The 23945-nt window shown below is 50.9% G+C and overlaps 3 protein-coding genes across 5 annotated transcripts; 1 reads left to right on the forward strand and 2 right to left on the reverse strand.

The window, feature by feature from the left end:
- Positions 1-8190: 8190 nt before the first annotated feature.
- On the reverse strand, positions 8191-13081 carry OSCAR (osteoclast associated Ig-like receptor; the record flags this gene model as incomplete). Its single annotated transcript, XM_082607127.1, has 4 exons — positions 8191-8573; positions 8940-9221; positions 10082-10381; positions 13045-13081. 4 exons carry the CDS (start codon positions 13079-13081, stop codon positions 8437-8439), a joined length of 756 nt encoding a protein of 251 aa, XP_082463253.1. The 3' UTR covers positions 8191-8436.
- Positions 13082-13925: 844 nt separating this feature from the next.
- Positions 13926-17080, forward strand: NDUFA3 (NADH:ubiquinone oxidoreductase subunit A3). The gene is made up of 4 exons (XM_082606114.1): positions 13926-14036; positions 14256-14330; positions 16349-16426; positions 16925-17080. The coding sequence occupies exons 1-4, from the start codon at positions 14027-14029 to the stop codon at positions 17014-17016; spliced, it is 255 nt and encodes an 84-aa protein (XP_082462240.1). The 5' UTR covers positions 13926-14026; the 3' UTR covers positions 17017-17080.
- Positions 17081-17135: 55 nt separating this feature from the next.
- TFPT (TCF3 fusion partner) lies at positions 17136-23868 on the reverse strand. 3 transcript variants are annotated; one of them, XM_082606111.1, is made up of 6 exons: positions 23450-23868; positions 22693-22951; positions 19555-19625; positions 17975-18044; positions 17672-17890; positions 17136-17300 (listed from the first exon to the last, which is right to left on the reverse strand). In XM_082606111.1, exons 1-6 carry the CDS (start codon positions 23470-23472, stop codon positions 17181-17183), a joined length of 762 nt encoding a protein of 253 aa, XP_082462237.1. In that variant the 5' UTR covers positions 23473-23868; the 3' UTR covers positions 17136-17180. The 3 variants fall into 3 exon arrangements, with proteins under 3 accessions (XP_082462237.1, XP_082462238.1, XP_082462239.1); XM_082606112.1 differs by having other exon boundaries at positions 22693-23326; XM_082606113.1 differs by having other exon boundaries at positions 23245-23868.
- Positions 23869-23945: the final 77 nt, after the last annotated feature.

The raw sequence follows: 23945 nt of genomic DNA on the forward strand, positions 1-23945 counted from the left end.
GAAAGCCGTCGCACAGAAACGAAGACCCAACAAAGCCATAAATAAATAAATAAATAAAATTTTTTAAAAAAATCTGCTTATTGGGTCTATAGTTTAAACAATTACATGTGTAAAAATTTGAGTTTGGCGCCCATGGGCTTTTGAGCTCATGGATCTCAGCCTGCTGTGAGGAAGTACACGCATATACAGAGGCCTTCTTTGGCTCATTTATATACTAAGTGCCCCAAGTGGGGATCATTTGGAGATCCTTGGTGTTGGGTCAAAAGGCAGGCCACCCCAAAATGTGCTTCAATGGCATATTGATTGTTGTGAATTAAAGTTACTACCCAAGCCCAAACTTTACATTAAATTCCTTACTAATTAAGCATCCACATCTAAGTTTTTTGTCCTGTCAAATCCCCATAAATTTATTGTTTGTGTAAAACTGTATAAAAGCTGCCTGCTTTTGTTCACTCTCTGAGCATCATTTTATTTTAATTTTTTAAATTTATTTATTTGGCTACACGGGGTCTTAGTTGCAGCATGCAGGATCTTCGTTGCGGCATGCATGTGGGATCTAGTTCCCTGACCAGGGATCGAACCCGGGCTCCCTGCATTGGGATCGAGGAGTCTTAACCACTGGACCACCAGGGAAGTCCTTGGGTTTTTTTGTTTTTGTTTTTAAGTATAGTTGATTTACAATGTTGTGTTAGTTTCAGGTATACAGCAAAGTGATTCAGTTATACATATACATATATCCATTCTTTTTCTGATTCTTTTCCCATATATGTTGTTACAGAATATTGAGTTCCCTGTGCTATACAGTAGGTCCTAGTTGGTTACCTGTCTTACTGTTTTTCTGTCATTGTGTCAATGTTATTATTAGTCCAGCCACAAGAACTCAAGGGGTAGAGGGGGAAGTTTCCCCCTCCCCAGCACTGGCAAACGACAGAAGTGACTACCATGTTGTCTTTCTAAGAAAGGAGCATGCTGATTTTTTTTTAACTGAAGTATAGTTGATTTATCATGTCATGTCCATTTCTGCTGTACAGCAAAGTGACTCAGTTATACATATATATACATTCTTTGTCATATTCTTTTCCATTATGGTTTATCATAGGGTATTGAATATAGTTCCCTAATGCTATACAGTAGGACCTTGTTGTTTATCCATTCTATATATAATAGTTTGCATCTGCTAATCCCAAACTCCCAGTCTATCCCTCCCCCACCCCCTTCCCCGTGGCAACTGCAAGTCTGTTCTCTATGTCTGTGAACCTGTTTCTGTTTTGTAAATAAGTTCATTTGTATCATATTTTAGATTCCATATAAGTGATATCATAAGGTATTTGTCTTTCTCTTTCTAACTTACTTCACTTAGTATGATAATCTCTAGGTCCATTCATGTTGCCGAAAATGGCATTATTTCATTCTTTTTAATGGCTGAGTAATATTCCATTGTATACATACACCACATCTTCTTTACCCATTCATCTGTGGCTAATGTAAATAGTGCTGCTGTGAACATAAGGGAGGGGCATGCTGATTTTAATGGGACTTATTTGGGAAGTGTTCACAATGTTTTATTCCCATATTTCCCTTGGAGAGAAGGAAAATAAATAAATATTTAATGCATGATAAGGAAGATGCAGGCTTAGAAAGAGAAGTTCATCGAAGAACTTTTCTAGAAAATCCTTCCTAGATTCTAATCTCCATGACAGCCAGGGCCATGTTTGTCAGATCTCCCTTTGAATAACAAACTTATTATTATAACTTACAAAGTCGAGCATAGGTCAGCTTGACACTCCAGCTTTACCTCTACTACATTTTCTCTCATCCTTATGCTATCTGTTTCAGCCACATTGACCATCTTTCTGGTGCAGCCCTATTATGTGCCTGTAGTGAGTTCAGGGATTTCAGTGCTGATCAAGGAAATAGATGTGACCACAAGGTGGCTGTAGGACAGGACTTTCAGTCCCTCACCACACTCCCCTGGCTTCCTCCACAGGACCTTTGCACATGCTGTTCCCTCTGCTTAGAACACCCTTCCAGACCCCTAGTTAACATCTGCTCGTCTTTCAGATCTCACATCCCTTCTTCAGAGATCTCAATGATGGGATCAAATCTTCCTTTCGAAACTCCCTCTTCTTTTTGCTATAGTTGTAATGGTGGAGATGGCTAACGGTTTCCCAGCAGCCAAATTTCCCTTCCTCCTTTAAGTAACAGAAACCCCCTCCCATTTTTAGAAGGGCACTCTCTAGAGCCTGTATGCCCCCCCCGCCAGACACTTTTGCAGCTAGACCTGGCCTGTAAGTTCTGGTCAGAGACATGTTCAAAATCTGGGTGCTGCTCTTAAAAATAATTGTATGAGCCCTCTCTCTTTCTCTCTCTCTCTCTCTCTCTCTCTCTCTCTCTCTCTCTCTCTCTCTCTCTCTCTTTCCTTCCCTCCCTCCCTCCCTCTTCCTTTCCTGCTGGCTCTGAACCACATATGAAAGCTACATGTTGATAAAAGCAAAGCTGTTGATAAACAGCTCTAGACTGTTCAGTTATATACTGTTAAGCGAGAGAGAAATAAAATTATAGGTAGTTTTTTCTTGGGGGTTTGTCACGGCAGCTTAAAGTGCCCCCTAATCAAGACGGTGAGTATAAATTTCTCTGTGAGCTTCCAGAGAGTAGAGTTCATGTCTGCTATTCCTCCCCATGTAATTCCAGCACCCAGCACAGTGCCTTGCCCATGGTGGCCATTAGATAAATGTGCAATAAGCAGATGAATGAGATCTTGGGGGAAGCGAGCGCGGGACAAAAGTAGACAAAAGTAGCTAATAACGTTCATTTTTCTATTGCTGTGGCAACAAACTCTCACAAACTAAGTGGCGTTAAGGCAACATAAATGTTTTATTTTTCCGTTCAGGAGGTCAGAAGTCCAAAACAGGTCGGCAGGCTGTGTTGCTTCTGGAGTCTCTAGCAGAGAATCCAATTCCCTGTCTTTTCCAGCTTCTAGAGGGGCCTGCATCCCCTGGCTTGTGGTCCTGCATCACGCTGACCTCTGCTTCCATCTTCACGTCGCCTTGTCAGACTCTGACCCCCTTGCCTTAAAATGATTGTTGAACCCACCCAAATTATCCAGGATAATCTCCCCATATCATGATCCCTAATTAAATCACACCTGTTAAGTCCCGTTTGCCATGTGTACCATATTCACAGGTTCCGGGAACCGGGATACCAGATGTTTGGGGGACCATTATTATGCCCACCATAAAAGGGTACACATATGGAGCCTGCTTGTGTAGCCCTCAGCGTGGAGAGTCATCCAGTCAGAACGTGCGTTTCCTGAGACCGCCTATGTGCCAGGCCCTGGAGATGTGGAGATAAAATGACCTGGTCCCTCTTGGCAGGAGCGTGTGGTCTAGTCTGGGAGAGAGAGTTAATACATAACATGATAAATAATCACAGTATATGGGCTTCCCTGGTGGCGCAGTGGTTGAGAGTCCGCCTGCCAATGCAGGGGACACGGGTTCGTGCCCCGGTCTAGGAAGATCCCACATGCCGCGGAGCGGCTGGGCCCGTGAGCCATGGCCGCTGAGCCTGCGCGTCCGGAGCCTGTGCTCCGCAACGGGAGAGGCCACAGCAGTGAGGGGCCCGTGTACCGCAAAAAAAAAAAAAAAAAGTGAAAGTGGGGGAGGAGACTAAAGCCAATAAAATCTAGAAGTCTTCTTTTTAATTTTAATTTTATCTATTTTTGGCTGTCTTGGGTCTTCATTGCTGCGTGCAGATTTTCTCTAGGTGTGGCTACTCTTTGTTGTGGTGCGTGGGCTTAGAAGTCTTGACTCAACAAACTGGAAGAGATTGTTGTTGGTTTTAGGAGACAGCCGCAGGGGAGGGGGAGGGCAGTCTAACCACAGACTCTGAAGTTCCAGGTTAAATACCTGTATGTGTCTCGGAGGGCTGTTGGTGATGATGAGGAATAACATATGTGGATCATCTGGTAGAAAGAAGTTAATAGTAGAAACGGAAATTAGTGTTGTGACTATTATTCACTCAATAAGCATTTATTATTTTAACTGAAGTATAGTTAATTTACAATGTTGTGTTAGTTTCAGGTGTACAGCAAAGCGATTCAGATATATATATCTGAATACATATATATATATTCTTTTTCAGATTCTTTTCCCTTATAGGTTATTATTGATATTGAGTATAGTTCCCTGTGCAATACAGTAGGTTCCTGTTGTTTACCTACTTTATATATAGCAGTGCGTATATGTTAATCCCAAACTCCTAATTTATCTCCCCTACTCACCACTGCTGTCCTCTTTGGCAACCATAAGTTTGTCTTCTATGTCTGTGAGTCTATTTCTGTTTTGTAAGTAAGTTCATTTGTATCATATTTTAGATTCCACATATAAGTGATATCATAAATATTTGTCTTTGTCTGACTTATTTCACTTAGTATAGTAATCTCTAGGTCCATCTATGTTGCATCAAATGGCATTATTTCATTCTTTTTTATGGCTGAGTAATATTCCATTGTATATATACACCACATCTTCTTGATCCATTCATCTGTCAATGGACATTTAGGTTGCTTCCATGGCTATTGTAAATAATGGCTATTGGCTATTGTAAATAATGCTGCTATGAACATTGGGTTGCAAGGATCTTTTCAAATTAGAGTTTTCTCTGGATATATGCCCAGGAGTGGGATTGCAGGATTATATGGTAACTCTATTTTTTAGTTTTTTAAAGGAACCTCCATACCATTCTCCATAGTGGCTGCACCAATTTACTTTCCCACCAACAGGGTAGGAGGGTTCCCTTTTCTCCATACCCTCTCCAGCATTTATTCTTTGTAGATTTTTTTGACGATGGCCATTCTGACCAGTGTGAGGCGATACCTCACTGTGGCATTGATTTGCGTTTCTCTAATAATTAGTGATGTTGAACATCTTTTCATGTGCCTGTTGGCCATCTGTATGTCTTCTCTGGAGAAATGTCTATTTAGGTCTCTGCCCTCAATAACCTTTTATTGAATACTTGGTGTCTGTGAAGCCTTGTGCTAGTCGCTGGGTTATCTACTACTTTTGGGTATACTGGATAGATAAATGCATGAGTAGGTTGGTGGATGTGGAGTAAGTAAGTGGGTGAGTGGATTAATAAATTGATTGATTAATGAAGGGAGGAATGAATGAATGGATGTAAGAATGCGTGATGATAAGGGCAAGTGAAAGAACAGATATGTGCAAACGAGAACCAGTGAACAGAGGATGGAGGAAGAGATGGAAATAAGGATAAGAATCAACGAACGGGGCTTCCCTGGTGGTCCAGTGGCTAAGACTCCACACTCCCAAAGCAGGGGGCCCGGGTTCAATCCCTGGCCAGGGAACTAGATCCCACATGCCGCAACTAAGAGTTTGCATGCCACAACTAAAGATCCCCACATGCCACAACTAAGACCTGGAGCAGCCAAATAAATAAATATTTAAAAATAAAATTATATGTGCCATTAGAAAAAGAAAGAATCAGTGAACGAATGGGTGGATGACAGAGCGAATGCATGAGTAGGTAGCTGAATGGTTGGATGAGTGAATCGACGGAGCCCAGTTGAAGAGCAAACTCACCATGAGCCTCCCTGGTGATCCACTGACTCTCCGTATGACTTAGGGGGACCTTCACGTTACCTATATCTATTCCACCTTTTTCCTCTCTGTAAAACGGGCAGATTGGATCTGATGACTTTGCAGCCCCATCCAGGTCTAGTTCTCTCCTTCAAACCTTGATCTCCCACAACCTCGATGCCCCATGTGCCAGGGGGATTGCCCTGGAAATGCTCTGCTAGGGTCCCACATTGCTACTAAGAACAAACCCAGAAAGTTCCACTCAGAGTCTCTCCTCCTAGCTCTTCAGCAAGTCAATGCATGCAGGCAGCTAATTTGACTTCACAACTCAGTTCTGCTTCATCTCACAGTGAAGTACCCTAATGACACCCCCTAAGAGAATTGGGTGTTGAAATAACGCCGTTTTATATTGTTTACCCACAACTTAAATTTCCCAGTCTTTCTACAGGATCTGGTTTAGGTCAGTTTCTGAAACAAAAGAACACATCAAGAAATACTGCTTATGGGCTTCCCTGGTGGCACAGTGGTTAAGAGTCCACCTGCCAATTCAGGGGACATGGGTTTGATCCCTGGTCCGGGAAGATCCTGGACATGCCACGGAGCAACAAAGCCCGTACACCACAACTACTGAGCCTGCGCTCTAGAGCCCGCGAGCCACAACTACTGAGCCCACGTGCCACAATTACTGAAGCCCTCGTGCACAGACCCCGTGCTCCGTAACAAGAGAAGCCACCACAGTGAGAAGCCCGCATACCGCAACGAAGAGTAGCCCCCGCTTGCACCAACTAGAGAAAGCCCGCATGCAGCAACAAAGACCCAACGCAGCCAAAAATAAATAAGTAAAATAAATAAATTTATTTTAAAAAAGAAATACTTCTTATCTTTCCTCAAATCGTGTGTGTGTGTGTGTGTGTGTGTGTGTGTGTGTGTTAGGCATGGGGATCCTTACATCAATGAAGGGAATCATGGCCAGCATTTTTAATAAACTAGGATATGTCAGTGCATCCATGCAATAGAAGTAAATATTGCTTCGTGGAACTTGAGTTTTAGTTTATAGATATAAAAATGGATAAGTGTACAGGGTTGAGATACAAACTTTGCTTCTTAATCTATGTCCTCTCCCCAAAAGGGGGGGGATGAGGGGAGTTAAAGCAGCTGATCTGAGGTTTTGCCATCTTTCTCCATGTGTTGGGGACAAGTTATCTCTTTAATTCTCTCTAGAACTGAGATGGTGGATTTTAAAAAAATATTTATTTATTTATTAATTATTTTTGGCTGCATTGGGTCTTAGATGCGGCACGCAGGATCTTTCATTGCGGCGTGCAGGCTCTTCTTCAGCTGTGGTGTGGGCTTAGTGCCCTGGGGCACGTGGGATCTTAGTTCCCTGATCAGGAATCCAACCCGCGCACCTGCCATTGGAAGGAGGATTCTTAATCACTGGACCACCAGGGAAGTCCCAAGATGGTAGATATTTTTAGGTTCTCCTTTCAAAGGTGAAAACTCAGAAGAATCTGTAGGTTGCTCAAGGCTACCCACCTAATGAGTGGTGGGGCTGGGACTGTCCAAAAACAAAAAAACAAAAAAAACAAGTCATCCTCTTCTCCATAAACTGGGAAGAGAGGAAGGAGAAGTTGAAGATTTTAATAAAAACAGAAGAGGACGTGTGCTCCACCAAAATTAGGCATAAATCAAGAACACATGAGTGAGTGGTAAGACTTGCTTAGAGACGGAAAATGTGTGTATGAGCATGAGAAAGGCATCAAGATTAGCCAGATAAAATTAGAAGTTAAACTAATAAATTCAAGAGAAAATTGTGCAAGTAGCCAGGGCTTCCAGAAGGAAGATTTTAGGGTCTTGGTCAAAGGTCTGCTGCACACACTCCACTTGCTGTTGCCTTGGCAACAGACCCCCCCTTAAAGATAATGGCGGTTCTGGGGCTTCCCTGGTGGCGCAGTGGTTGAGAGTCCGCCTGCCGATGCAGGGGACACGGGTTCGTGCCCCGGTCCGGGAAGATCCCACATGCCGCGGAGCGGCTGGGCCCGTGAGCCATGGCCTCTGAGCCTGCACGTCCGGAGCCTGTGCTCTGCAACGGGAGAGGCCACAACAGTGAGAGGCCCCGTGTATCGCAAAAAAAAAAAAAAAAAAAAGATAATGGCGGTTCAAGGAAAACAGCTGTGAGCAAATGAAGCTGTAATTGGAGAAGAAATTCTATGGTGGTCTTATCTTGGTCTGCCTTTGGGGAGGGTCTGAGTAGGACTTCGGAAGAGGTTTGTTTGGCAACCAAGAGTGGTGTCATGAAGGGAATGACGGTGAGTTGCGTACAAGGTGAGCTGGAGCATGAACAACTGGAAAACTACAACTAGAATTTCACTTGGGTTCTGTGAGTCGGATAGAAATAGCTTTTATACAGTAGCTAACATTTAATGAACATTTTCTGTGAGCCAGTCACTGTTTTAAACCCTTCGTATGCATTGTCCACTTAACCCTAATGAAGTGGGTATTTCCAGTGCTCCCATCTTACAGCCAGGGCAACCGAGGCTGGGGAAGGGTCGCTTTCCTAATATCCCACAGGGATATTAGGATATTAGCAGCGGCACTGGGATTCCAACTCAGGTCTTGCTGGCGAGGAAGGCTTAACCACACTGATGGTGCCTCCCGCTGATCCGGGAGGTCCTGGAGAAATGACCCCAAAGAAGATCCAGGGCGTGGTGCAAAGGTTGTTGTTACTCGGGAAGCTGGGCTCAGCGAGGAGGGCTGTGGGTCTCCTGGAAGGGCGGTCCAACCCAAGGGATTCCAGCTTCTTCACCATCCTCTCTGGGAAGTTTTCTCTGTCCTCTGAGGCTCAGGCCCAGATGATACAAGGGGCGCGATTCTGGCTGCGCCGGTCGAGAACGACCAGCGTGCCCAGAGACATGAGGACCAGGCCTGCCAGCCCCAGGCGGACGAGGTTGCCCTGGGTGTAGTCCAAGGAGCCCGAGCCTGCGGGGCCAGCAAGGGAGAGAGGCGGTGAGCTTCCGAGCCACAGGTTCGGCCCACCCTCTGGCTCCCTAACCTCCAGAGTGGAGTTGGGACGCAAATCCCAGTCTCAAACTTGAGGGGGTCGATGGGAGCAGGGGCCCCGGACCCCTGGGTATGAGGGGGGATGGGCCGGGGCCCCGGACCCCTGGGTCTGAGGGAGGAGGGGCTGGGGGCCTGGACCCCTGGGTCTGAGGGAGGAGCGGCTGGGGGCCCGGACCCCTGGGTCTGAGGGAGGAGGGGCTGGGGGCCCGGACCCCTGGGTCTGAGGGAGGAGGGGCTGGGGGTCTGGACCCCTGCGTCTGGGGGCAGAGGGCTGGGGCCCCTCACCGGCCGCGCTGATGACCAGCGGCTCGCTGCGCTGGGACAGCACGTAGGGGGCGGAGGGCGTGTGGTAGTAGCAGCTGTATGTGCCGGGCGCGCGGGCGCCGAGCAGCGGGAAGTCCGCCCAGGGCTGCGCCGAGTCGCGGTACTGCAGCGGGGCCGCCACGCCCTCGCGGTACAGCGCGAAGCTCATGCCCCCCAGGCGGCCGGCGCAGCGCAGGCTCACGTTGGCCCCCGGTGCCACCACCGGCCCGGGCAGCGCCACCAGCGACGGGCGCGGCAGCTCGTCTGCGGGGGAGGAGGACCGGGACAGGGGGGCTAGGCTCTCTCTCCCCTCCCCGCTCCCCCGCCACTCTTCCGCTTCATCCTCTCTCCCCTCCTCCCCACTCTTCCTACCCCCCGTTTTCTCTCCCTTCCTCCTCCCTCCTTCCTCTTTTCCGCTCACCTTTCCTGCCTCCCTCTCCCCCGCTCCTAGTCTCTCAGCCTCTGTCTCCCTCTGCACTTCTCTCTCCTCTTGTCCTGGCCAGTGTCTCGACGTCTCTCCCTTCTCTGTGGGTCTCCCTCAGCTTCTCTGTGCCCTTGTGCCTCTGCGTCTCTGTCTCCCTCCCTGTATGTCGCTTTTTCCCACTGTGCCGGTGCCTCACTAAAATTCTCTGTTTTTAACGTCCCACTCGTTAGTGTTTCACTCCCCCGGGTCACAGAGGTTGCGCCTCTCCCAGGGTTTCTCAACCTTAGCACTAGTGACTTTTTATTTTAGATCTTAGTTCCCCGACCAAGGATTGAACCCGCGCCCTTGGCAGTGGAAGCGCGGAGTCCTAACCACTGGACGGCCAGGGAATTTCCACTAGTGACATTTTTGGATACATCCGGATGATTCTTTGGGCGTGGGGTGTTAGGGGCTGTGCTGCCCTGTACACTGCAGGATGGCTACCCATGGGATGGCAGTAGCAAACCCTTCCCCGGTCGTGACAAGCAAAAATGTCTCCAGAGGGTGCCAAACTGGGGGTGGGGGTGGGGGAGGTAAAATCGCCCCTGGTTGAGGATCCCCGCTGTTTCCCTGGTGTGTTTTTTCTCTCTCTCTGTCTCTCCTTCCCCTCCCTCATCCCACCTGTGCCCCCTCTCCACAGCCCCCTCCCCCAGGCTCTCACCTGTCACCAGGAGTTCCAGGGCATCACTGGGGTGGGACCAGACGCCTGGTCCCCAGTCTAGCTTCTGGTAGCAGCAGCGATAATTGCCACCCTGGTCTGGGGTCACCTCCTCCAGGAAGAACTCCGCCAGCTCCGCAGATACATCCCGGTACAGCACAGGAGCAACCTCTCCAGACTTGAAGAGCGCAAACCTCCAGGTGGGCTGGGGTGCCCGGCACCTCAAAGTGACGTTGACCCCGGGTGTCACAACTGCAGCTGGCTGAGCCCCCAGCCGCGGCTTAGGGTATGAGGCTGGGGGGACTGAACAAACGGGGCTGCCTGGGTCCTCAGGCTTCCTAGGAGCCCAAGGAAATGAGGGGGCAGCTGGGGTAGGAGGAGAATCTCCTTGAGAATCACTGGCCCTTTCTCAGCCTCAGTTCCCTGCTTGTAAAATAGGGGAGACGTTGGACCCCAACCAAGGCTTGTCAAAATTAGCTGCAAATCAGAGGAGCAGGGCATCAACTCCTGACCTTTACTCCATGGTTTTTAAACATCACTTCAAGGGATTGGGTCCCAGAAATCTGTGATTTCAAATTGCCCTCCAGAATATTTGTACCATATTTGACATATTTCAATAGTTGCCCAAACTTGCTATCTATTTTGGGGAAAAACTGTTGGATCCCTACCTCACACCATTCCCCAAAACTAATTGCAGATTAATGTAAGGAACTACATGTGTTTAAAAAATATAAAAAGTATTAGCAGAAAATATAGGAAAATATATTTGTGTTGGGGGTAGAGAAGGCTGTCTTAAAATATAAAATGAAAAATTCAGAATGGACAAGGGTAATTAAGTTGACAGCTTCAACATTTTAAAGCTATGTATGAGAAAAGACATATAAATGAAGCTAGAAGACAAGTGACAGCACTGGCAGAAATGGCTTATTCATAAATCACATAGGTTACGAGTGTAGAAAGAAATCCTACAGCCAGTTCAACTGAAAGTTGGGCAAAACATATGAATAGGCAATTCACAGAAGAGGAAGTCCAACTGACCAAAACACATTTGGGGGTTATGTGAAAGTTGTCTAACCTTAGTGATATTATTTTTTAAAACTAAAACAATAGTAAGACATTTTTGCCTCTCAGGTTGTCAAAAATTTAAATAATGGTTAACATTGTGTTTGGGTGAATATGTAGTAAAAGAGGCACTTAGGTGCACCTTTTGAGAAGTCATTTTGTCAGTTTCTATCAAGACACACAAAGGGCATGACCAACCACCCAATAAGTCCACCCTAGACAAATGCACTTACATGGGCACAAAAAGCTTATACAGAAATGCTCACTGCAGCAATGATTGTGAGGGGAAAAGTTGGAAACAACCTAAATATGCATCAAGAGGGCCAAGTAAACTAGAATCCAGCCGTACAATGGCAAATGCTAGACAGCATTTTTAAAAAAGAGAGAAAAAGGTAGAGCTAGCTATAATGACATGGAAATGTCTCCAAGAGAGATTGCAAAGTGAAAAATGTAAGATGCAGAACAATGTGAGTCACGAAATATCAATTTTGCTTTGGGAGAAAAAGAAGTACAAAAATACATGCGTGTGTTTGAAAGCATGGAAATTTTTTCTAAGGATTCAGAGATTATTTAAGGAAGATGAGCCAGGGGAAGAAGAAGGTTGTCATATGTCCCTTGATAATAATTTTTAAAACCATGAATATATGTTAGCTTTAACATTTAAAAAATAATTAAAATAAATTGATAGCTAAGGTATTAATGGTTCTCCAGGTGATTCTTATTTGAAGTTGGAGTGTAATGGAGGGAAATTGAGAGGAGGAAGAGGTCTCACCCATCAGAAACCCTGGAAAGAAACCCAGGGCTGGAGGACCCTACTTTCCAAAGGGGAATAATAGGCATTGCCAGAGATCCTATTTCTTGAGCCCTGCACTTTGCCAAGCTCTGAGCCGAGGGTTTTATGCATGTGATTTTATTAAATCCTCACAACAGCCCATTTTACAGAGAAATAAACTGAGTCTTAGCATTCAGTGGTTTGTTCAAGGTCATAAATGAATACGATGGCGAAACTGGGGTTCCAGCTTAGGTCTCTTTAACTCCAAAGTTCATGATCTTCACTACTTACCTATACTGGTCACTGAAATGAATGAGGAAGGAAGGAGGGAAAGAAATAAAGGAAGGGGGAGGGAAGTAAGGAAATCTGGGGGGAGGGGAGGCACCAAAATAAAATCTGAGTAGTTGGAAATGGGGTGTCAGCAACACACAGGAGAATGGGTGTGGAGTGTGACTCACCAGTTGGAGTGATGTCTGCGTGACACACCAGCCCTATAGAAGGTCGAAGGGGCTTGGTCTTCTCAAAGCCTTCGGCTGCTCCCGGCCCCACCTCATTGGGCACCCAGGAATCTAAGTCCCCAGGCCCTCTATCCTCTGGGAAACAGAAATCTTGCCCATACTTCCTCCTCAGTAGCCATAAATTCAGGCTTCCAGTCCCCACTTATTTAAGAGCCCAAAAGTCTGGACCCAAGCCCCTCTTGCCTCTACACCCAAGAGTTCAGGCCCTTGGATTCCACTGTTTCCAGGAGACAATAATCTGAGCCCACAGTTTCTCCTCTCTGGGCTGCAGGAGTCTGGGCCCCCAGTTTCCTTCTTTCCCAGGTGTCTTGGCTTCTCCATCTCCCTCCCACATCAAGATCTAGAACTATAGGTTCTCTGTCTCCAGGAATTCAGATCTCTAGCCCTCTCCTGCTTCAAGATGTAGAGAATCCTGCCCCCAACTTCCTCCTCTTCCAGGAATTCAGGACCCCTGGGTCCTCTTGCCTTAGGACCCAGGGGTCTGAGCCCCAGTCCTGTTATTCTGGCCTAGGATTCCAAACTCTCAGCTCGTGCCTCCTGATCACCCTGCACCTGCCCTCAGGGAGACCCCAGCCCAGCCAGGGGCCCAGGGAGAAGGGGGTGGGGTGTCTCACAGAGAGTCAGCAGCTGCAGATTCATCACCAGGGCCATGGTGGGCAGTTCTCGGCTGGAGCAGGAACAGGAGCCAGGGCTCGGCTGTGCCCTCTCCCCTACCAGGAAATGAGGCAACATCAGGAAGCCGGAGCCCTATTTAGGGAAGGAAGGAGCGAGGTGGGGGCCCCTGGGTGATTGTGTCACAGCCCCATGGTGCTGTGGAAAAAGTTGGGAGAGGGAGCAGTCATAACTGTTGTGTTCATTAAACTTAAAAAAAAAAAATTAGCATCTATTATGTGCCAGACCCTGTGCTACACGGTTGGGGGAAAGGGGCACAGAAGGGAGTCAGACCCCATTACTGTGCTCAAGTAGCTCCCAGCGTGATGGAAAGGCAGATTCCGACCAGGTTAGTTAATGGAGCTATAATGGAGGTCACATAGAGCACTGTGAGAGTATACAGAAGGCCCCTAACCCTTCTGGGATGAGACTTAGGGCTTGCAGGACGAACTGATTTTAAGCTGAGACCTCAAATTGGTGATTCGTCCTCTCCCAGCCTCCGTTTGTCCATCTGTAAAATGGGCTCTCATGAGTAAACTATAAAGTGAGGACTGATGCATTCCGCCTTAGCTGGGCCGCAGTAGGAGGACTGAAAGTTACTCCTCTGGAACGACTTTCTAGGCGGAGAGAAAAAAAGAGAGCGGCGGCAGGTCCGCCAAGACAAGTTTGCGCTTAAATCTGCAGCACCGCCTCTTCTCCCCGCAGCCGTCGTCTAGGACCGCTGTTCTGCGCCAGTACGCACGCGCGGATTCAGCCCGTGGAGGCTAGCGGGCCAGGACCACAACTCCCAGAGTGCTCCGCACCCCCGCCACCGCCTGGGATTGCTGTTCTGCGCCAATGAGCACGCGCGGACTCCGACTGCGGAGGCCGTGCCCAGGGACCACAACTCCCAGAGTGCTCAGCGCCCTCGCTGCCGGAGCCGCCGCCGCTGTTGCCGAGACCAAGATGGCTGGGAGTGAGTGCGGGTTCCGTCAGCGCGCGGGGATGGTACCGGGAACCCCGGGTGGTGCCAGGGGTAGGACAAGACGGAGCCCCCGTAGAGGCGGTAGGGTCTGGGCCGGAGGGGGACGCAGAGGTCACGAGGTAGCTTCTCCAGGGCGGGGGTGGCGCGAGAGGGGTAGAGGTCACTGGGGGCATCACCTGCAGGGGTGACCCTCCTCGCCCACCCTTCCAGGAATCGCCGCCTTTCTCAGGAATGTCTGGGCCAAGGAGCCGGTGCTAGTGGCATCCTTCACCATCGGGGGTCTCGGTGCGTGAGTGCCCCAGGCGCGAAAGTGCATCACCCCCAATCGGCGTCCCGGCTTTATCTCCTCCACCCCCTAGAGGTCCCACTGCCCCCCACCAGTGCTCCATCGCCCCCCCACCATCGTTCCATCCTGTACCCCCGAGGCCTGACCGCCGCCCTCAACGTTCCGTGTCCCCACTTGTATGCCAACACCCACCCCTAGTATTATGACTCCTCCACCACCCCATCGCTCCCCACCCCGTACGCACCCACCCAAGAAGTACAGAATCCCTTAAAATAAGAGGTTGTCAACCCTAGCTGTGCATAATAGATTAAAAAAATAATAATAAATGAAAAGTAATGTCCTTATCCTCCCCTTTCACCCTCATCCCCCACCCCCACCCCAGGTTCTGAATTGAATTGGGTGGGGTGGAGGTGGGGCTAGGGAATCTTGTGTCTTGTGAAAATCCCCCAGTGCTTCTAATGTGCTTCTGCGATTGAGAACCTCAGCTGTAGAACTGGGCTACTCAGATTTCAAGGTGATGCTGTGGGTCTTGGTGAAATACAGGTTCTGATTCAGTGGGTCTGGCGTGGGTCTGGGGATGCTGCATTTCTAACACGTTCCCAGGTCTTGTCAATACTGCTGGTTGGCAGGCCACACACTGAGTGAGGTTCTAGAACACAGTTGTCCCACACGGCAGCCACGGGTCACATGGGCCACTTGAAATGGGGCCAATATGAATTGAGATGGTACATGTTACCCTGATGTAAAGCATACACCGGATTTCAAAGACTTTGTATAACAAAGAGTATATAAAATATCAATGTCTTTTATGCCGAGGATATGTTGAAATGTCTTGGGTATACCAGGTTAAATTTATTTTTAAATTTGTATGTTTTAACTTTTTTTTCTATAAATTTATTTATTTTATTTATTTACTTTTGGCTGCCTTGGGTCTTTGTTGCTGCACGCAGCTCTTCTCTAGTTGCGGCAAGCGGGGGCTACTCTTTGTTGTGGTGCATGGGCTTCTCACTGCAGTGGCTTCTCTTGTTGCAGAGCATGGGCTCTAGGCGCACGGGCTTCAGTAGTTATGGCATGAGGGCTCAGTAGTTGTGGCTCGCAGGCTCTAGAGCGCAGGCTCAGTAGTTGTGGCACACGGGCTTAGTTGCTCCGCAGCATGTGGGATCTTCCCGGAACAGGGCTTGAACCCATGTCCCCTGCATTGGCAGGGGGCTTCTTAACCACTGCGCCACCAGGGAAGCCCTGTATGTTTTAACTTTTATGTGGCTATTAGAAAATGTAAAACTACATACATGGCTCTTATATTTATGTCGGACAGCACTGACCCAGAATATTCCTTTACATGCCCTGCCCCACCCACCATGACTCCCTGCTCCTACCCCAGGTGGACTGTAATTTCTCAATGACTGTTCTTTGTACAAAACCTTCTCCTCAGTTTGTAACAGTTCATGATTTCTCTGGAACGTTCCCAAAACACCCCCGACCCACACCCCTTAATATGCTCCATGACTCAAATGCGCTCATTCTGTGACCAACCCTTTCTTCCTTCCTGTGTCTTCTAGGTCCCACAAGTCTGTGGATGCTTGGCTTCCACCCTCACTTCCAAAAAAAAAAAAGTCTTGGGCTTCCCTGGTGGTGCAGTGGTTGAGAGTCCGCCTGCCGATGCAGGGGACACGGGTTCGTGCCCCGGTCCGGGAAGATCCCACATGCCGCGGAGCGGCTGGGCCCGTGAGCCATGGCCGCTGAGCCTGCGCGTCCGGAGCCTGTGCTCCGCAACGGGAAAGGCCACAACAGTGAGAGGCCCGTGTACCGCAAAAAACAAAAACAAACAAACAAACAAAAGTCTTATAAACCCTTCTGCTGATGTACGGGGCTCCCAGGGTGCCCAGGGGCCTCCTGGAGGTGCTGGATCCACCTCCTCCCCTCCCCGCATGCACTTGACCCCCATCTTGAAAAGGCTCAGCTGCTGTCCCCGCCGCCACCTCCTTCCCCTGGGCCTCACCCCTGTGTCTCTCCGCAGCTATAATCCTGCCTGCACTCAGCCCCTACGCCAAGTACTCCATCATGATCAATGAGGCCACACCCTACAACTACCCAGGTGAGTGGGAGCCGGGGCAGCGGCCGTGGACCCTGCCGAGCTGGGGGTGGGATGACGATGGGCAGGTCTTGCCTCTGCAGGGATCCCAGATTCCGCAGTGCAGTCTGGACTCTCGTTTTTTCCTTCAGTAGATATAATCCACGTGCCGTACAATTCGCTCTGTTTTTGCACTTTGAGTTTCTGTCATGGTTCCAGATTTCTGTCCTTGTCCGGCTTCCCAATCTCTGTTGCTTTCTGGTGTTTTGTCTTCCTGGGTCTCCACCTCTCCAGGTCTCTGTTCTGCTTCCTTGTATCTGTTGGGTCTTTCTCTGGGTCTCCCATGTCTCTAGGTCTCTATTTCCCCACTTCCCTGCATCTCTGATTTTCTGACCCTTACTCTCTTTCTTATCTCTCCCCGGGGTCCCGTTTCCCTCTTTGAAAGTAAGCTGACAGGCCAGCCCTTCTCTGTGGGCCCCCAGCGATCTGCTCGTCTCAGTGGCCCACCCTCCTGTCCCACAGTGCCCCTCCGAGACGATGGGAACATGCCTGATGTGCCCAGCCACCCCCAGGACCCCCAGGGCCCAAGCTTGGAGTGGCTGAAGAAACTGTGAGCTTCTCCATTGACAGGGAGAGGCCCCCTCCCTGACGGCCCCCAATAAAAATGTGAAAACCACACCCGGTGTCTGAGTGTGTGCGGCTGCAGGTGGAAGCAGTGGACAGCGGCCGAGGCGAGTGTAGGGGTTGGTTTACTGCGGTGGGCGGGGGGGGGGGGGTGTCAGTCAAAGGCGGGGCTGGCTAGGGTGGGGTAGGGCAGCAGTTTGTCCGGCCCCCGAGAAACCCAGCTGGAGTCTAGGGCCTCGTCCGCTTCAAAGCCGAAGTCTTCCTCGACCTTGATCTGGGGGAGGTGAGAACAAGGCGTGAGAAGCGCCCCGGCCTCCCGGGGCGGCGTCCTCTGTGCTCCTCACCAGAAGTCCCGGCATCCCCTCCAGCGTCACCACCCTCCCCCGCCTCCTCTCCCTCCTCTGCCCACCCTCCCCGGTTATCTTTTCTTCTCCCCAGAGCCGCCTCCACATCTTCCTTCTCCACGAAAGCCCCTTGCCTGGCATCTTCCAACTCTTTCTCCTTCCCCGGCCAACGCCAGCCCCGTCCAACCCTTCCAGCCCTCCCCGCCTTGCAGGGCCCAGCCCCACCCCCCCGCAGTGCAGCAGGGAAGCCCAGGAGCCCCAGTCCCACCCGGCGGACCCCTGGACTCCAGGCCGCCCCCACCTGCACCGGGGCCAGTTCTGGAGTCAGCGCAGCTCCCACTCGGCGGCCGTCCCGGGGTGCTCGCCGCCTCTTCCGCCCGCTGGGCCCCTCGCCAGGGGCCGGGCTGCCAGGTTCTGGGGGTGCGGGCGTCCTTCTAGGCGGGGACAGGCCCTCTTTCTCTGGAGGCTCGTTCTCAGCGTTGCCTGGGGTGGGGGCGTCTGTGCCCTGGCTGCCCTCATCCTGGCAGACAGGGAGGTGGGCACGTGAGGGCTGTGTCCTGGGCCCCCGGTTCCCCCAGCCCACCCGTGACCGCGTCGCACTCACCTCCAGCACGATGGTGAACTGGCTGGCGCGGTAGTCATCACCGTAGGAGTCCAGCACCCTCATGAGGAACCTGCGGCCGGAGATAAGCCGCCGGGGGGGCAGCTTTACCTTCTGGTGGTTGGGAAGGGGGCCCACGACAGCCCAGCTCTGACTCTGAAGCCAAGGCTGTCCTGGACCCAGAAGGTCTGAGTCACCCGGGTAGCAAGCACTTGAGCAGCCAGTGGGGCTCTGGGCAGGACCAGGTGACCTGCACCTCTACTCCTGCTCTGTAATCTGGAGGTGACAACCCCAACTGGGCGGCCCGCTGACCACGACACTGCAGCTTGACGACAGCTCTGCAGTACTCGGCTTGTAAACAGTCAAACGTAAGTTATTATTTTCATTAATCCCTGGGAGGCGGGCCCAGAGCGCTCTCACGGGTGACGCTGCCTTCTCTTCCCCACTCCTGCTTCCAAAAGCTTTTTGGTTTTTTGTTTGTTTTAAGCTCTGATTAGATGGTCCCCATAAGCCAGCGCCTGGGTGGAGCGTTTTACGTGCAGTCTCTTATTCTACAAGTAGGTATCAGGTGTCCTCTCTGTGCTATCCACCACAGAAGCCACCGATCACCTGTCACCATCCTTGAGCGCCTGCCACGTGGCGAGAGTGACTCAGGAATGGAAATTTTAAATTTCGCTTGATTTTAGTTAATTCAGATGAAAATCGGAACCACGTGGCTACCAAGCACATGAAATGAGGCTCGTGCAACTGAGGGAGTGAATTTCCAATTTCACTTCGTCTTAATAAACTGGGACTGTGACCACTGAGGAACTGAATTTTCAGTTTCATTTGAATGAATTGAAATTTATTTAATGAATGTTAAAATTCAACTTCAGTGTAAAATAAAGTCACCACCTGCAGCTAGCATCCTGGACAGCACAGATGTGGACAAGAGGAGGACCCAGGAGCTGAGCCCTGGCTACTGCAGGTTCAGGGTTTGGGGAAGTGAGAATGAACCAGCAAAGAGGCAAGAATCAACGGCTGGGAGGAGGGGAAACTGAGACAGGAGAGTGACCTGGCCAAGAAAGTGCTTCAAAGAAGAGGGTATATCCACTGGGTCAGGTAAGTAGAGGGCTGAGGACTGACCGGGGGTCTCGGCATCATGGAGACTCTGTAATAAGGCCTGTTCTCCACATTTCATGGAGATGGGGACCCAGTGGAGTGGTGGGCTGGCCCCAGAGCTCACTCCCCGTCCTGGTCACGGTGACCCGAGGCGGGAGGCTCAGCTGAGCTCATCTCCTGTGGGCTCCCATTTAATCTTCAGCAGCCTCGTGATCTTAGTGTTAACCCTTAGTTGATGGGGAACTGGGGCTCAGAGAGGGGATGCGGCTTGCCCTGAGTCACACAGCAGAACGGCGCTTGAAGCTGAGTCTGTGACCCTGAGTCTGGCCTCCTGCATTGTGTTACACTCCATTCAAAGGGAGCACACCTCTCCCCCAAGGCCCAGGGCTCGGCTTTCTTCCAAGGCCCAAGGTGGTGGTGACAGGGGTTGGGGGGAGCAGAGACAAGCAATGCAGGCCCAGAGCAGGTGTGCAAGGGGTTACCTCCGCTCCTGCTGGAGTCTCCGAGTTATCCTCTGTACCTGATGGAGCCTGTTCAGGACCCGCTCGTTCACCTGCGGGGAGGTGGGAGAAAACACAGGTCAGCCGGACTCCGCGTGCTCAACACGTGGTGCATGGGGCCCCGCTGGAGGGCGACTGGCCCAGGGCCATCCCGGGGCCTCCAGGGCCCGCTGTGTCTGCTCCTTCCCCCGCCTCGCTGCCTCTCTTGCTCCTCTCCCTCATCCACGTGGCTCACGCTTGAGTCCCCTGACACTGTCCTGTCCTGAGTGCTTTCCACGTGCTCTTCCCCAGGTGCCTGCCTAGCTCCCTCAAAGGCTGCACTCAAAGGCTACCTGCTCAGACCTCCCGTTAATTGCAGCAGCCCCTCCCCCACTTCCCACGCCAGAGCGTCCCCCCTTTCTCAGCTCCACTTTTCCATCGCCTTATAGCCTCTCTCTCTATGCAGTGTCCTCACTCTCCATCTCCCCCACCAGAACAGAAGCCCCAAAGGACCAGGATTTGTGCCTCTGTCCCCGGTGCCTTGAGCAGACCCTGGCAGAGGGAGTGCTCCCTGAATACTGCTAAACAAATGACTTCACCTAGTGATTAAGTGCTTGAAGGACACCAAACTGGTAGATATGCTGGAGATTAGGGCAGGAGGTGGCCGCTTTAGTTAAGGTCATCAGAAGAGACGTGTGCCCAAGCGTGAAAGAGTATGTTCTGCTCCTGCGTCAGAAAGACCTGGGTTTGAATCCCAGCCTGCCACTTCTCAGCTCTGGGACCTTGGGCAAGTTACTTAACTTCTCTGAGCCTCAGGTTTCTGCACTGGTAAAAGGAGAATAATAACTTATTCCTGGCGGGGGACGGGGGAGCTAAGAGCAGAGGCTCAAATGCAACTCCATTTGAGCAAATGGTTGAGTCTCTTTGGACCCCAGCATCCATCTGTTAAACAGGGCTCAGGATACCTGCTGCTTGGGGGGCGCTGAGTTCCCAGATGTCCCTGCGTAAAGCCCCCAGAGCAGGCCTGGCACGCAGTGGGTACTCACAGGTGAGAGGGCTCACTCTGACAGCACCACCCTTGCTGTCAGACCCTGTGAACACACAGTGACATGAGGAGTCGTGAAATCACGGGGTGGGGCGGGGGGGAAGAAGAGAGAGGAGTGGTCGTGGAGAGAAGAGAGGTTGGGGTGAGCTGAAGGATGAAGCGGAGGCAAAGGCTACCTGGTAAAAGATACACGGTATATGGTTTATGTATGTTACGTAAGTTTATATTAACACGTACATAAAACCATATTACAGAGTGCTGCAGGGACTTCCCTGGTGGTCCAGCCGTTAAGACTCTGCGCTTCCACTGCAGGGGACGCAAGTTTGATCCCTGGTTGGGGAACTAAGATCCCACAGGCCACACAAACAAACCAAAAAAAAACAAAAAACAAAAAAACAGTACTGCTAGGAACGTCATCAGGTTAACTGTCATCAGGTGTGTGTTTGTATGTATGTCTGCTGGGTACGTAGGGAGGACTGGGACAGCTGGCCACAGGGTATGCATAGGCTCAGCCTTTGTGCAGCTTCAGGGGAATATACTTTAATACCTGGAGCTGATCCTGCTCCAAGTCCACCGCCCTCAGCCTGGCATTCAAATCCCCTCCCCAGCACCCCCATCAAACCAAACACCTCTCCAATCCTGAGTAAGCCCTATGCCACACAGAGTCCTCAGTGTACCTTTCCCTTCAGCTTGACGTGTTCCTACTTAATCTAAGACTTGACTCAAACCTCACCTCCTTATTAGTTCTCTAAGTCGTCTCTCTCTCTCCCTCTCCTTGACTCCTACCCCAGCTCAAGCCTCCTCCTCTCCTGCCTGGGCCACTACACCAGCCCCCTTCCAGAACTCCCCCAACACCGTCGTTACGGGTTGGATGGTGCCCCCCCAAAAAAGGTGTGCTGGAGTCCTAACTCCCGGTGCCTCAGAATGTGACCGTATTTGGACACAGGGTCTTCACAAAGGGAATCAGGTTAAATGAGGTGATTGGCCTTAACCCAATATGACTGGTGGCATCCATATTAAAAGAAATTGGGGGGCTTCCCTGGTGGCGCAGTGGTTGAGAGTCCGCCTGCCGATGCAGGGGACATGGGTTCGTGCCCCGGTCTGGGAAGATCCCACATGCTGCTGAGCAGCTGGGCCCATGAGTCATGGCCGCTGAGCCTGCGCGTCCGGAGCCTGTGCTCCGCAATGGGAGAGGCCACAACAGTGAGAGGCCCGCGTACCGCAAAAAAAAAAAGAAATTGGGATACACACACACACACAAGCATGGGAAGATGAAAGCAGAGATCTACAAGCAAGGAACACAAAAGATGTCCAGCAAACCACCAGAAGCTAGGGAGGATGCCTAGAACAGATAACATTCTCCCTCGCAGCCCTCAGGATGAACCAACCCTGCTGACACCTTGATCCCAGACTTCTAGTCTCCAGAACCGTAAGGCAGTACATTTCTATTACTTAGCCATCCGTTTGTGGTTCTTAATACAGCGGCCCTAGCAAAAGAGTCCAACCAAATTCAGAGTCTTTCAAACACTGACCCTGTCCCTCCCCTGTTTGAAACCTTTTGATAGCTCCCCATCACTCTCAAAAAAAAAAAAAAAAAAAAAAATCCAAACCTCTTGCTCTGGTGGCCTTTCAAGATCTGGGCCCTGCTTACTGCTCCATCCTCATTCTCACCAAGGAGGCTAATGCAGTGATTCAGCAGAAAGAACCTGAGGCTGGGCAGAGGCGTGGGGATGGAGGGGAGGAGAAGGACCCCAGAGAGATCTGAGAGGCAGAACAGACAGGACATGAGGAGCGAATGATGTCAAGGGTATGGGAGATTTGAAAAGTTTGATCGGTGGGGAGCTAGAGAGGCACCTGTGAAACATCAGTGAGCTGGTCTGGGCTGTCAGGTGATGCTCCTAGAGGAGACATCTCTCCAAGGTGCCTTGCACACTGCCTGACACATAATAGGTGCTAAATAAATTAATAATGAATGAATAAGTGAATGGAAAATTCATTCAGCCGGGCAAGGGAGGCTGGGCATCTAGATAGAGACTGGGAAGGATTGGTAATGGAGGCCAGGGGACCCCAAAACAGGGGAATCCACACTCACCTACCTGCTCGATCTCCCGGCAGCGTCGACCTAGCGCCTGGTACTTCCTGCGGTTTAGTTCCCGCTGGCGCCGCCGCCGGCCCCGGGCTGCCTCTTCCTCTTCATCTCGCTCCCGGAGCCCGGAGCCACCCAGACCCCCAGACACAAACTCCACTTCTGTCTCAAGCTCGCTCTCCAGGATGTGACCACCGAACAAAGGAGGCAGCGCCAACTCTGAGCCTGGCGGCGCTGAGAACTCTTCAAAGCCCACGGATGCCATGGTCCTGTAGAGTCAGTGGGCTCAGGGACCCTGAATACCTAGCCCTTAGTCCCTCCTCCCACAGACCAGGAGCCCAACTCCCAGACTCCTCCTCTCTCTGATGCAGGAGTCCGAGGCCCCCAGCCCACCATTCCCAGGATCCAGAAGAGTTCGAGCCCCGACCCCTTCCTCCCAGGATCCAGGAGTCCAGGGCCCCAGCACCCGCTTCCCAGTATCGAGGAGTCCAGACCCCTTCTTCCCGAGTCCCACGGGGAGTTCGAGTCTCCCAAGCCCTCACTCAGACCCAGGAGTCCTGACCTCCAACCGCCTCGCCTGTCAGATCCAGGAGTCTAGACCCGTAGCCTTTTCCCCCAGGATGCTCGAGTACGGACCCCAGTCCCTACAAGTTATAAGCCAAAGGAGTTGTAGGAACTGCAATCCCCGTCAGTCCTCAGCGCAGAAGACCGCTCTTATGCAGCCGCAATGTCTTTTGGGATTCGTAGTCTTCCCCAAAGCCACTCACCCTTCTCTCTGCTCCAGTTCCATCTCTCTCCGACTCCGGGAGCCCCGGGCCTCAGAACTTCCAACCTCGCTAACCTCTAGGTTAAGTCGTTCGCAAAACTACCTTTCCCATCAGGCTTCACGACTCCAGCATGCGGGACCTTGCCGCTACGCCTTCTGGGAGCTGTAGTTTCCTATTTCCGGCTCCGCTCCCCAACCCCTCCACCTCCACCTCGACTCCCGGCTGAAAGCCTTGCTTTCTCGTCGAACGCCTCCACCAGTGGTCTGAGTTGCCCTCGACTTTATTCTTGTCTTGACACCCTGTCGTCAGACTATGGCGATTCTCGGCTTATCAGGCTCAGTCCACAGCGGGCGTGTGCCGGATAAAGCCCCTCTTCTCTCCGGCTCATCCCTTCTCCGCCTAGCGGCAGGTGCTAATAAAGTTGTTGTTCCAAACGCAGCCAGGAAAGACGCGGTGCAGGGGCCAATCAGAGCGCAGCTTTGCTTCTACGACGGCT

The sequence above is a fragment of the Mesoplodon mirus genome (assembly GCF_964341445.2).
Source record: "Mesoplodon mirus genome assembly, chromosome: 19".
NCBI lineage: Eukaryota > Metazoa > Chordata > Mammalia > Artiodactyla > Ziphiidae > Mesoplodon > Mesoplodon mirus.

What these genes read in the sequence shown, in the direction of transcription:
- NDUFA3 (XM_082606114.1), top strand. An exon ending in CTTCACCATCGGGGGTCTCG is followed by an intron (nt 14,331 to 16,348) that starts GTGCGTGAGTGC and finishes GTCTCTCCGCAG; the next exon opens with CTATAATCCTGCCTGCACTC. An exon ending in CACACCCTACAACTACCCAG is followed by an intron (nt 16,427 to 16,924) that starts GTGAGTGGGAGC and finishes CCTGTCCCACAG; the next exon opens with TGCCCCTCCGAGACGATGGG.
- TFPT (XM_082606111.1), bottom strand. Translation starts at nt 23,472, where the DNA reads ATGGAACTGGAGCAGAGAGAAGG. An exon ending in GAACTGGAGCAGAGAGAAGG is followed by an intron (nt 22,952 to 23,449) that starts GTGAGTGGCTTT and finishes CTGACTCTACAG; the next exon opens with GACCATGGCATCCGTGGGCT. An exon ending in CAGAACTGGCCCCGGTGCAG is followed by an intron (nt 17,301 to 17,671) that starts GTGGGGGCGGCC and finishes CACCTCCCCCAG; the next exon opens with ATCAAGGTCGAGGAAGACTT.